Source organism: Poecilia reticulata, linkage group LG1, assembly GCF_000633615.1.
Source record: "Poecilia reticulata strain Guanapo linkage group LG1, Guppy_female_1.0+MT, whole genome shotgun sequence".
Lineage (NCBI taxonomy): Eukaryota > Metazoa > Chordata > Actinopteri > Cyprinodontiformes > Poeciliidae > Poecilia > Poecilia reticulata.
Genome location: NC_024331.1, coordinates 9767930 through 9780429, shown reverse-complemented (window position 1 = coordinate 9780429; position 12500 = coordinate 9767930). Strand labels below are relative to the sequence as shown.

The 12500-nt window shown below is 39.5% G+C and overlaps 1 protein-coding gene across 1 annotated transcript in view; it reads left to right on the top strand.

The window, feature by feature from the left end:
- The window catches only part of LOC103475608 (complement C3), an 18285-nt gene extending 6637 nt beyond the window's left edge, over nucleotides 1-11648 (top strand). Inside the window, exons 17-43 of the mRNA XM_008427786.2 lie at nucleotides 478-546; nucleotides 705-902; nucleotides 990-1107; nucleotides 1215-1303; nucleotides 1383-1522; nucleotides 2183-2395; nucleotides 3503-3566; nucleotides 3660-3749; nucleotides 3852-4058; nucleotides 4160-4235; nucleotides 4348-4507; nucleotides 4991-5086; nucleotides 5246-5396; nucleotides 5495-5580; nucleotides 6856-6933; nucleotides 7039-7194; nucleotides 7279-7341; nucleotides 7447-7528; nucleotides 7638-7686; nucleotides 7771-7861; nucleotides 8732-8821; nucleotides 8914-9016; nucleotides 9280-9369; nucleotides 10370-10462; nucleotides 10572-10655; nucleotides 10776-10920; nucleotides 11390-11648. Of these exons, the coding sequence (XP_008426008.1) occupies nucleotides 478-546; nucleotides 705-902; nucleotides 990-1107; nucleotides 1215-1303; nucleotides 1383-1522; nucleotides 2183-2395; nucleotides 3503-3566; nucleotides 3660-3749; nucleotides 3852-4058; nucleotides 4160-4235; nucleotides 4348-4507; nucleotides 4991-5086; nucleotides 5246-5396; nucleotides 5495-5580; nucleotides 6856-6933; nucleotides 7039-7194; nucleotides 7279-7341; nucleotides 7447-7528; nucleotides 7638-7686; nucleotides 7771-7861; nucleotides 8732-8821; nucleotides 8914-9016; nucleotides 9280-9369; nucleotides 10370-10462; nucleotides 10572-10655; nucleotides 10776-10920; nucleotides 11390-11531 (3023 nt within the window). The 3' untranslated portion in view covers nucleotides 11532-11648. The remainder of the gene's footprint in view (nucleotides 1-477; nucleotides 547-704; nucleotides 903-989; nucleotides 1108-1214; nucleotides 1304-1382; nucleotides 1523-2182; nucleotides 2396-3502; nucleotides 3567-3659; nucleotides 3750-3851; nucleotides 4059-4159; nucleotides 4236-4347; nucleotides 4508-4990; nucleotides 5087-5245; nucleotides 5397-5494; nucleotides 5581-6855; nucleotides 6934-7038; nucleotides 7195-7278; nucleotides 7342-7446; nucleotides 7529-7637; nucleotides 7687-7770; nucleotides 7862-8731; nucleotides 8822-8913; nucleotides 9017-9279; nucleotides 9370-10369; nucleotides 10463-10571; nucleotides 10656-10775; nucleotides 10921-11389) is intronic.
- Nucleotides 11649-12500: the final 852 nt, after the last annotated feature.

The following is a 12500-nucleotide window of genomic DNA, read 5'->3' as shown; positions in this document are numbered from 1 at the left end:
GAATTACCAGAGTAGCATTTGAATATTACTAATACAATGTTGTTACATCCATTGACAACTTAATAGGTGACTTACTCCTTCGTAACGGCCTTGGACCTAAGAGCCTTTTCAGGTTGCATCAAGTTTGAAATATATGTTTTGATTGCATGTTTATATATATATATATATATATATATATATATACTGCTCAAAAAAATAAAGGCAACACTTAAACAACACAATATAACTCCAAGTAAATCAAGCTTCTGTGAAATCAAACTGTCCACTTAGGAAGCAACACTGATTGACCCGACAAGGGTCCCCGTTGTCAATCAGTGTTGCTTCCTAAGTGGACAGTTTGATTTCACAGAAGTTTGACTTACTTGGAGTTATATTGTGTTGTTTAAGTGTTCCCTTTATTTTTTGAGCAGTGTATATACGTATGTGTGTGGGTGTGTGTGTGTGTCTTGTAAAGATGTGGTTTGTGTTCTATTTCAGAAAAAGGCTGCAAGGCAAGCGCCAAAAGGAAAAGATCCACAACTATCATGGAAGTTAGAACTACGCTACGTAAGAAAGTTTTTAGCCAATCAATAACCAAATATTGTGTCATTTGTTAAGCTATCACGGTGTTATGTCTTTCCAAGTTAGATTTATTTGTTCAAACTGCCCTGTTTCTACATGCATGCTGCCTTTTTTAACACATAGCTTTTCTTTGTTTTTCACAGTGAGTCAGTTTAATAATGAGCTGGAGAGAGAATGTTGTTTGGACGGCATGAAGGAAGTCCCACTTTCATACACCTGCGAGGAGCGTAAGGCGTACATTGTGGATGGTCAAGCCTGTGCTGATGCCTTCCTGCAGTGTTGTACTACGATGACAACACAGCTGTCTGAAAGGAGGGAAGAAAACTTCAAATTAGCTCGCAGTAAGAAATGGGAACCAATTGGTGGGGAACAGTATTCTTATTTTCCTAAAAGAAACGTTAATGATCCCATGTGCAAAAACCCTTTAGGTGAGTCTGATGACAGCTACATGGACAGCAATGAAATTGTTTCTCGAACCAAGTTCCCCGAAAGTTGGCTGTGGATTGACATCCAGCTTCCTCGCTGCCCAGCCAACGTCCAGAACTGGTGAGCCATTTGAAACCTGCACAGATCTATTATTCTATAAAAAGATAATTTGGTAATAATTTTATATGCTCGACCTTCATATCTGCTTCTGCTGATCTGTGTTTTAGTGTGGCCACGTCCATGGAGAGAAATGTTCCTCTGCAAGACTCAATCACGACCTGGCAGTTCACCGGCATCAGTCTGTCTCGAACACTTGGTAAAGTTTATAATTTTCCCAACATTTACATTTCTGCTCTCTTTTGGTGTCTTACTTTTTTATTTGTTTCATCTTTAAGGTCTCTGTGTGGGCGAGCCATTGGAAGTTATTGTCCGTAAGGAATTTTTCATCGATCTCCGGCTGCCTTATTCCGCCGTCCGAGGGGAGCAGCTTGAAATTAAAGCGATCCTTCATAACTACAGCCCAGACCAAATAACCGTAAGTTAGAGTTTACAAATTTGGGCTGGGTCGGGCCAAAATAATTTTTTGATGGTCTGGTCGGGCTTCTTTAAATAGCCTGCAAATGCAATACATACGGCACAGAGAAAACAAATCAAGAAATAATGATCTTCTTATTGTAGTCTAAATAGAGGAGTTGATTCTCTGTTTAGGCGAGAAGGAAAGTAAGGTGCAGAGGTTTATTAGATCACAACAAGTTCACTCTGCACAATAACTGCGTGTGTGGCCCCGGCCTGCTCCGCTCCCATCAGTCACACATTCCAGATGATTTGCACTTGACTCACTGGTCACGGCCGACACAATTATATTGATTATATCGAACTGGAAATATTAAACAAAAGCTAAAAATGGGAAAAATGACATTGCTTACTCAAATTATGGTCTAAAAATGAAAGCAGTTGAATTGACTTAGGGCTCAGGTCTATAATTCATGTTAATTAGTTGGCATTATTAACAACAGATCTATGCATAGGTTTACATAAATGTAACCAGCACAACACAAAAGGGTCTGTTTACCCAGAGACAGAAAATGGTCTGTTTTATAGACAAATGGAAGTTAGAACATTTTTTTATGCACTCTAACTGATTACTAAGTGATTACATTTAATTGCTTTTCTCCGTCTTTATCCTGTCCTCAAGGTTCGTGTGGAACTGATTGAGGAAGAGAACGTGTGCAGTGTAGCCTCCAAGCGTGGGAAGTACCGGCAGGAGGTCAGAGTTGGAGCCCAAACTACACGATCTGTACCATTCATCATTATTCCAATGAAGGAAGGAGAGCGTAGCATCGAGGTCAAGGCAGCGGTCAAGGACTCATCCCTTAATGACGGAGTTATGAAGATGCTGCGCGTTGTGGTAAGAGAGACACAGAGCCTTTCTCAGTTAACAGGGCAGACCCCAGACTGGTCAACATTCTCATTTGGACCTATGGAAATCAATTTATTAGCATGTGTGTTGGACAGCCAGGGGACACAAGGGCAAACTGAGAAACCCCAACTTCATGCATGTACTCCATCTGGATCAAGCACTGTGCTTGCCATGAGCAGTTATATAGCATATATATCCATCCATTTTCTTTCACCCTTGTCCCTCAGTGGGGTCAGGAGGAGCTGGTGCCCATCTCCAGCTAACGTTCTGGGCAAGAGGCGGGGTTCACCCTGGACAGGTCGCCAGTCTGTCGCAGGGCAACACAGAGACACACAGGACACACAACCATGCACACACACACTCACTCCTAGGGGCAATTTGGAGAGGCCAATTAACCTGACAGTCATGTTTTTGGACTGTGAGAGGAAACCGGAGTACCCGGAGAAAACCCACGCATGCACAGGGAGAACATGCAAACTCCATGCAGAAAGACCCCAGGCCGGGAATCAAACCCAGAGCCTTCGTGCTGCAGGGCAACAGCTCTACCAACTGCGCCACTGTGCAGCCCCTAGCATATATATAATTTTTGATATTTACAATTAATCGGGTAATCATAAATCGCTCTTCCTTATCTCTCTCCCGTATAAATACACCGGCTGAAACGGTCACCACGCATTTCCAAGAGGAGAAAAACTGTCGTACTCCAAGCATCGCGGCAGATGATTTAAAAATGTGTATTGGTCCCCCAAAAATTGACAAAAACCTGGAGATTTGCAGTTGTGCTGCTAGCACATAAGCAACGACTCACAGGCGGAAATGAGCGCGCTGCCCAACACAAATAGTGGTCCGGCCGGAACACGGTGCGCTAAATAATAAAACATAATTTTACGAATCTTAGAGGTAGATAAATTTTCCTAGAGGAATTTTAATAATCAAGGTATGGAGTCATTCTTGGAATCGTTACAGCCCTACTCTAAAATCGAATACTTATCTGTTCAATATTTATGTATGTTTTTGTTTTTTCTTGTTTTGCTTCGACCTACCAGAACCATGCAATAAATGTTTGTTTCTGATAATTTTTCTATCGTTTCCCAGCCTGAAGGCGTTCTGATTAAAACTGCCCAGATTGTACCTCTAGATCCAGTTAAGAAAGGACAGGGTATGTTCACACATTAGCAATGCTTTAACATTTTCACTGATGTATAGTGGAAATATTTTTCCTAACTGATTCCATGTACTTTTCTACTTTTAGGTGGAGAACAAGTGGAAATCCTGAACAGTAATATTCCCAGGAAAGATTTGGTGCCAAACGCACCAACCAGCACACAAGTTTCTGTGACTGGTGAGTTTCTGTGACTGTTACACCCACATAAATTATACAGAGACAGCTGCTTGAAAATTGACTATCCTATGTCAATTTACCGATTTTATTTTGTGTGTGCAGGCAGAGAACAGGTTTCTGGGCTTGTGGAGAATGCCATTAGTGGTAAATCCATGGGTACTCTGATCTACCAGCCCGGAGGCTGTGGAGAGCAGAACATGATCCACATGACTCTGCCAGTCATTGCAACCACATATTTGGACAAAACCAATCAGTGGGAGGGTGTTGGTTTGAACAAACGTAATGAGGCTCTTCAGCACATAAAAACTGGTAAGGTCACTTGGATGTAAAGAGAAATGGATTTCACTTGAAATGTGTGCTCTTTTGATTGTTGACTAAATGAATAGACTAATAATTTACTATCTTTTTAGGATACAACAACGAGCTAGCGTATCGTAAAGGCGATGGCTCATTTGCTGTGTGGGCTAATCATGGAAGTAGCACCTGGTAAGGCATTCAGGCTCAATTATATTTTTTGGAGACAATACTTTGCTTCTCAGTATTTGTTCTATATGCAATTTGATGAACTAAACTATTAATGTTTTTCCTTCTCCACAAGGCTGACAGCATATGTGACCAAGGTGTTTTCTTTAGCTTACAACTTGATAGCAGTGCAAAATGATCACATCTGTGGTGCAGTGAAGTATCTGATCCTCAACGCTCAGCAACCTGATGGCATGTTTAGAGAAGTTGGAAACGTACACCATAGAGAGATGCAGGTTAGTGCACCACTAAATACATTATATATAAATGTGTACACAATAAATACATTTGTTTTAGATACGTTTTGCTTCTTGGCAAAAAAACCCTGATTCTCCTGGAAGGAGTTGATTTCTGTTGCTGCCGTCCCACAGCAGAGTGTGACCAAACTAGCATGAGAAAAAAGTGCCAGGCTGTTGGATACTGAGGCCATAGTTATTTTAAAGAATTGTTAAATATTTTAAGCTAAGTCTTGCTTTTGTTTTTATTTTTATCATCCTATGCAATTAAATTAATCATCATATTATGAAGCTTTATTACAAAACCCCCCCAAAAAAACCAATTCAAATTCCTTTACTTAATGTCATAAGTTTGTTTCCTCCATTAACATTTTCGGAAACTTATGATTTTCATCTAAAACAAAACCCCTTGTTTTCTTCCTTGGACCATGATAAGGGAATATTTTACCTGACATGTTAGTGTTTGTATTTGTGCTTATTCAGGGTGATGTGCTTGGCGGAGACTCGGATGCTTCTATGACGGCCTTCTGCCTCATTGCCATGCAGGAATCACGCACAATATGCGGAGCAACTGTAAATGTGAGTACCTCGACCTTGTCATTCCTGTGAGAAATCAACTCTGTGACGTCAGTGAACAGGAGGGGATATCAAAGGTTTATGCTTTCACACTGATATCCTCTATCTCGATGGCTTCCCAACAAACCATTACATTCCCATGTTCTCCTTTTCATTTCCCAGAGTCTTCCATCCAGTATAGAAAAAGCCGTCACCTACCTCGAGAGACGTCTCCCCAACCTCGCCAACCCTTACGCCGTCGCCATTACATCATACGCTCTGGCCAATGAAAACAAACTTAACCGGGAAATCCTCTACAAGTTTGCTTCTCCTGGTATTTGCACTGCCCATCTTGTGGAAATTGCAATTTATAAAGTGTGACAGAAATATTTTATATTTTTACAACAACAAAAAAAAGTTTTTGTTTTTCAGAGTTAAACCACTGGCCCATACCTGGAAAAAAGACATTCACACAAGAGGCAACAGCTTATGCTCTCTTGGCTCTGGTCAGAGCTCAGGTGAGTAGAGCCATTGTTATTTGTTCATTGTGACTTTGAAGGACAAAGTTTTCAACGTCTATTGAAAAAATTCACACTTGCTTTAACATCTTTCTTTGTTCCTTCTAGTTCTTTATGCAGAGTTTCTAAAAGCGGGTACTATCCTATCACTGGTGAATTCAATTTACAGGTTTCAGGTTAAATGATTTAGGAGAAGTAATGCTAAATCTGTAGCATGCTCAAAAATGAATCTCTGCCATCAAAAACTTAAAATCAAAAGGTTTTTTTCAATTTGGGGCAAACGCTTCAGACAGATATGTTCAGGACTGTAGAGTGGTGGAGCTGCTTGTTGAGCTATGCTGTTTGAAATCCCATCCATCCATCCATCCATCCATCCATCCATCCATCCATCCATCCATCCATCCATCCATCCATCCATCCATCCATCCATCCATCCATCCATCCANCATCCATCCATCCATCCATCCATCCATCCATCCATCCATCCATCCATCCATCCATCCATCCATCCATCCATCCATCCATCCATCCATCCATCCATTTTCTTTACACCTTTGTTCCTTAGTGGGGTCGGGAGGGTTGCTGGCGCCCATCTCCAGTTAACGTTCCAGGCGAGAGGTGGGGTTCACCCTGGACAGGTCACCAGTTTGTCACAGGGCGCTGTTTGAAATAGTTGAAGGGAAAGAGGACAATACATATACCAAATGTACTAATATGTAAATTGAGGCTAACGCATGAGTGTGTGTGAGTATGGATCCACGGATACATATATTTAGACATGTGTAAATGCAGTTAAGATGGAATATTAATTAATTTATGTATTTTTATTTAATAATGAGGGTCCTTCTGAAAATATAGTATGAATTTATGGGGTAGGACTTCATAAGTTTCTTGCGTCTTCCTACTTTTCGAGCATGATAAGATTACTGTGGTTCAAAAATATGTCTCTTTTGCATTCTTTGTTCATGTGTTTGACTTTACACTTCTATCATGTTTGAAAAAAAAAATTTAATAAATGTAGCACAAACTGCTTTGTGAGTTCAGTGCATTGATTAAGAAAATAACCAAGTAAAGACGGCATTGAAATTATGCAACCTATGTAGAGAAAGCATTGCTGGTTGAAGACAGAATTTAACCTCAACTACTGTGCTGAATTGTTCTGATTGTTGGCGGACAGGATACAAACTGATTATTAGTAGTCACTTAAAAAAAAGCAACAAAAGTACAAGTACTACGCATTGCAGGCTCAAATGATCTCGGTTTCTTTCACTGTAGGGCTTTGAAGATGCACGGCCTATCGTTAGATGGTTTACCCAACAACAGTTTGTCGGTGGAGGTTACGGATCAACACAGGTAGCTTCTAAACTTCCAGACTTTTTCTTAGGGAAATATTACTTTCCCTAGTTAAACTGAATTTTTTCTTAATTCTTCTCATTTGTAATTTTTCTACCTTCCCAGGCCACCATTATCGTGTACCAGGCCGTGGCAGAGTACTGGACCAAAGCTAAAGAACCAGAATATGATCTGAACGTTGACATCTTGTTGCCGGGCAGATCAAAGCCTGACAAGTTCAACTTTAACAGAGAAAATCAGTTCGCCACAAGAACATCTAAAGTGAGATCACAACCTCCTTTTTTTTATACTTTGTGTATTTTTATGATTTGCTTTTTCCTAAATTACAAATTAACATTTCGACAGCTTAATGACATCAACCAGGATGTGAAAGTTACTGCCACAGGAACGGGAGAAGCAACAGTGAAAGTAAGTAAAAATTTTTTGTTAATTCCAGATGTTTGTTTTTTAGCATTATTCAAACTGTGAACCATAAAACTAAGTTGGAAAATATTAATATTCTTAATATTACAGATGGTTTCGCTTTATTATGCCATTCCTAAAGAAAAGGAAAGTGACTGCCAGAAGTTTAATCTCTCTGTCCAACTAATCCCAGGTAATTTTTTATTAATTTGTTCTGTTTTTGTTATTCTCCATTCCATTCATGTGATTTGTTTAAAAAAAAAAAAAAGCATACTTTATATGGATTTAATTTGCTTCTTCAGAAAAAGAGACAGACGATGGCAAGATTTACATGCTTAGGATCGATGTTCTGTAAGTACAGCACACCACACTTCAGCTTGTGTTAAAAAAGGTCTGTGAAATTATTAAATATTTCTCTCAACGTTGTGAACAAAGGTATAAGGACAGGAACAGTGACGCAAAAATGACGATCCTAGACATTGGCCTGCTCACCGGATTCACTGTTGACACAAAGGACCTGGACGCGGTAAGAGTTCGAACGAGAAACCTACGGCTGAATCCAGATATTTACATACAGTGTATAAAACGATGCAACTTTTTTAATTATTTCTCACATTAAAGCAAACTAAGCTCTTCCTGGTTTAGGTCAGTTTTGGATATCCAAATTATTTCTGTTTGCTAAATGCCAGAATGATGTGAGAATTGTCATGTGTACTCTGAAGCGTTAACTTTGCTGCTCTAAAACCATTTTTTTAAACTAACTTGGGAGTATAAGTTGGGTTGCTGTGCATCTAGGAGACTAACTTGATGTTTTAACTTGATGGTTGATGTCTTGAGATGTTGCGTCAATTTTTCAAAATAAGACTGAATGACACTGTCATTAACATGACATAACACCCGTTATGAACATGACGGCGTTTTCATGAATGTTTGACCGTTTTCAAGAAGTGTCATTTGGAAAATAATGACATTTTAATTCAAAGTTACATTAAAAGTTACCTTAAAGGTCCATTAAAATTGACAGTTTTGCATTAAAAGCATCATTATTTACCAAATGACTCTTCATGACAACAGTCATAACCTTTCATGAAGACTCCTTTGTGTTCATAACAGGTGCTACATCATGTTTATGACAGTATTATGTCTGTCTTATGCACAACCGTTCAAATGAAGTTTTATCAAAAGTTCTCAAAACAATTCTCAAAAGAAATCTTCCTCATAATTATAGCATGTAGCAAATCTATTGAATTTTGTTAATAATCAAAACAGGAAATGTGTTTAATCTGATTTAAGCACATTTTTAACTTATTTTACATTTGAACTACACACCACAGTTTGGGATATTGTCCATTTCGTAGCTTAAAGTATGACTCAGGCCACATGTTTGTGTGTGCAGTTGTCTAAAGGACGTGCCCGCATCATTTCAAGGTATGAGATGAACACAGTTCTGTCTGAAAGAGGCTCACTCATCATCTATCTGGACAAGGTAAATAATTCAACCTTCTCTTCTTTTTTTTTCTTTACTACATGTTGGATTATTCATTAGTGTTCCTCACTTATTTTGAAATCTCTCACCAGGTTTCACACACACGACCAGAGGAGATCAGCTTTAGGATCCATCAAAAATTAAAAGTTGGCGTCTTACAACCAGCAGCCGTGTCTGTGTATGAGTACTATGAGCGTAAGTTTAAAAGGGATGGGCTATAGTTTTTTTATCTTAACCTGCTCAGCTGCGCATTTCTTGTAAGCTCAGTTTTACTCTACAAAATTATTTTTCTGATGCTTTAAATTTATATAAATATCCATGTTCCCACTTACCTAACCTGCTGCTGTGCCAGAATTTCTCTGTTGTGGGACAATAAGGGATATATTTACTTTATTCTATTCTTTTCTAAGAATACATTTGTTTTAAATATGTGGGTTATTTTCCCTTTTCTATTTTAGAAACACCTTGTGTGAAATTCTACCATCCAGAGAGGAAAGGAGGAAAACTGCTCCAGCTCTGTAGGGATAATGAATGCTCCTGTGCAGAAGGTAAACAAGAATAGTTTGCACGAGGATTTTAGGTTGGAAGAACACACGGTTTACTTCCCAAAAGCTGACATTTTTCTGAAAAAGTTAGCAAAATCGCCCTTTTTAATGTAAAAATCACACTTTGCTGTATCAAATTTTGTTACACATTTGACACAAAGCGATGCAAGTTTGTGAAGTGGAAGAAAAAGAAAAAGAGTCAATTAGTTGATTTAAAATATCTGAAATATTTATATCATGCAGTAGCCAGCGTGTGTATTTTGCCCCCTTGTTTTCAATTACCCCTAAATAAAACACACTGCTATTTTTATCCCTATGACGTATGAAGGCCTCAGTAGTCTGACCAAGATATTAGTGAAGTAATAGCAAAGACCAAACATTATTAATGACAAAAAGTACTGCTCACAGTTAGAAGCTGTGCAGATCCGCATCGCAGATGGCAGAATCTGTTCATATGACCAATTAAAAGTCATTAACTACCTCATTTTAATGAAGAATGGGACATTAAAGTCACTGTTGAAAGAAAGCCAAAAGATTCTCATTTTATGTTTGCCATAAGCCATGTAGGAAACTTTGGAAAGACGTCGATGGAGAGGTTCTTGTTAGATGACAAAAAAATTGAAGTTTTTGGCCTGCATGCATGCAAAAATCTTTGTGTGGGAAAAAATGAACGTCGCACATCATCCTGCACACACCATCTCCACTTTGAAGCTTCAATCTGCAGAAAAGCTTTTCTTGGTCATAGATACAAAATATTGAATGTACTATTGAGGGTTCTAATAATTGTGTAAACCATGTGCAAAATATTTACAGTTTTATACTATTCTACATATATTTGAATAAAAAGCTTGGACATTTTCACAATCAACATAGTTTTGCTAGTAATTACAACATTACTTCTGCTTTATGCATACCTTCATTTTTATTAGTAGTCCTCTTTAAAATGTCGCTCTTTCATAGGTCTGCAACATACATGAACAGAATCTCTTGTGTCACTTTTTAGAGAATTGCAGTATGCAGAAAAAGGGTCAGATTAACAACGATGAGCGCACAGCTAAGATCTGCGAGAGCACGGAGACCAGCAAGATAGAGTTTGGTAAGAAACAGCAGCCATGAAAATGTCCAACAAAAGAAGACGTACTTTTTTTTAAGTTGGAGCAATGCACGATGACGAGATCTCAAACCTGTACATTGTCTGCCCACAGCGTACAAAGCTATGGTGGAAACGAGTAACTTTGACTTGTCTACAGACTTGTACACGATGCGCATAGTGCAAGTTATTAAAGAAGGTGGGTATTGAACTCTGTGAAGGGCCATGAGTTGGATTTTTAAGTTGTTGTGTATCAAGTCCTTCAGTGACATGAAGATCCTCACTTGCTTTGTCTTCTTGTTCTACAATTTGACCACAGGAAGCACGGATGTTGGTCCTGCTGGTAAGCTGCGCTCATTCCTCAGTTATCAGCACTGCAGAGAAGCTTTGAGTCTGGAAAAGGGCAAAACTTACCTCATCATGGGATCATCCAAAGACATTCACAGAGACGACCAGAAGCAAACGTAAGTTGTTGCTCGTGTAAGGGGATCGTTTAAAATCATCACTGCTCTTTAAAAGCCAACGTTCTGGTCAGAGAACTAAACATAAAAAATATCCTGAACGCAATTGGGAAGTTTGAGCTAATTTGTAAGGTTTTTTTTGTTTGTTTTTTTTTAAGGGTAGACTAACAATAAAACTTACAATTGATCATTTTTGATCAATTAATCAAGGAATTACACAACTTTACATGTAAATGACCTCTTATCCATACAGAGTGTGTGAACATTGACCCAAACTAAGGGACAAACAAATGACCCGTAGCATGTTGCAGAGACGCCATAAGCTCCTTGTTGCCGTTAACTAGCTGCCATAAAGTTGCATCTCAATTATTAAATAATATGAAGCTCATTTAGCTTTTGATCTGGATGCAGAAAATATACTTACTTTGACTTTTCGTGTGTATGTGTGTGTGTGTCTCCCTGCTCCTCTTAGGTTCCAGTATGTGCTCGGGGAGAGGACCTGGATTGAGTACTGGCCGTCAGATGCGGAGTGCCAGAGCAATGAACATCGACCTACCTGCATGGGCATGGAGGAGATGGTCGAACAGTTCACTACTTTTGCATGTCAGCAGTAACTGAACTCAAGAAAACAATGGTCATGTATCCAATAATGTTTTTTTGCAATGTTTGTAAAGGTTGTGCAGAGTGGGCTGTATAAGAGCTAAAATAAAAATGTATTAATCCAAATCTGACGTTCTCTTTTGTCTGAGTCTTGACTTTTGATGCTTGCATACAGGACATGTTTCATATATGTTTTCTCTTTGTCCTTTCACTTGACTTATTCATGTTCTTAGTGGTTTATTTATATGTCTCATGTCTGAAAAATTATGACACATTCTTTAATGCAATATTATTACTTTAATAATATTAAAGTAATAAGCAACGCTGAACAAACAGGCAAAGCTACAACTGGTACAACAGGTGTTACCAACTGCACCAGTAGTGAAACAAGTCAGCGTTGGGCCGGGGGGCGGGGCCAATTACCGGGCCCCTAACGAATCACCGGGCCCCTTACGTGCACTGCTGGAAACTGTTGAGCAGTGGGGAGGGGGGGTTGTGCCGCGTATGTCTTGATTTTTACCCAGGAAGCATTTCGGCTAAACCGTGAGTGAAACAGCCATTGGGGCTGACTAGTATGTATTCCATTCGGGAAGGTAACTAACATTTAATACACCTTTCTCAACTGGCGAGGGCACACTTTCTCCGTCTATAATCAGACATTTAAGCGACCTGAAACCATTCCTCCCTACCTGGCACCTCCAGAACCGGGCCCCCATACGGTCCGGCTCGGGGAGGGGGCAGCCGCCCACCCAGCCCGGCGCCTGAACCGCACCACTGTGCGGCCAGTGTTTCTTATTTTTTTTCTTTTGCTGCATTAATAAAGCTTGGATCAGTCTGATAGTTATTTTTGTAATCAGGACTCAAGTCCCCTCCACTCTCCCCTTCTGCACGTGCCTTGAACACATGGACCGCTTCCTGACAGACAAACAGTTGTCTACAACACATACAGGCACGTGCAGGGCGGGGGGGCGGGGCAGTGGCGG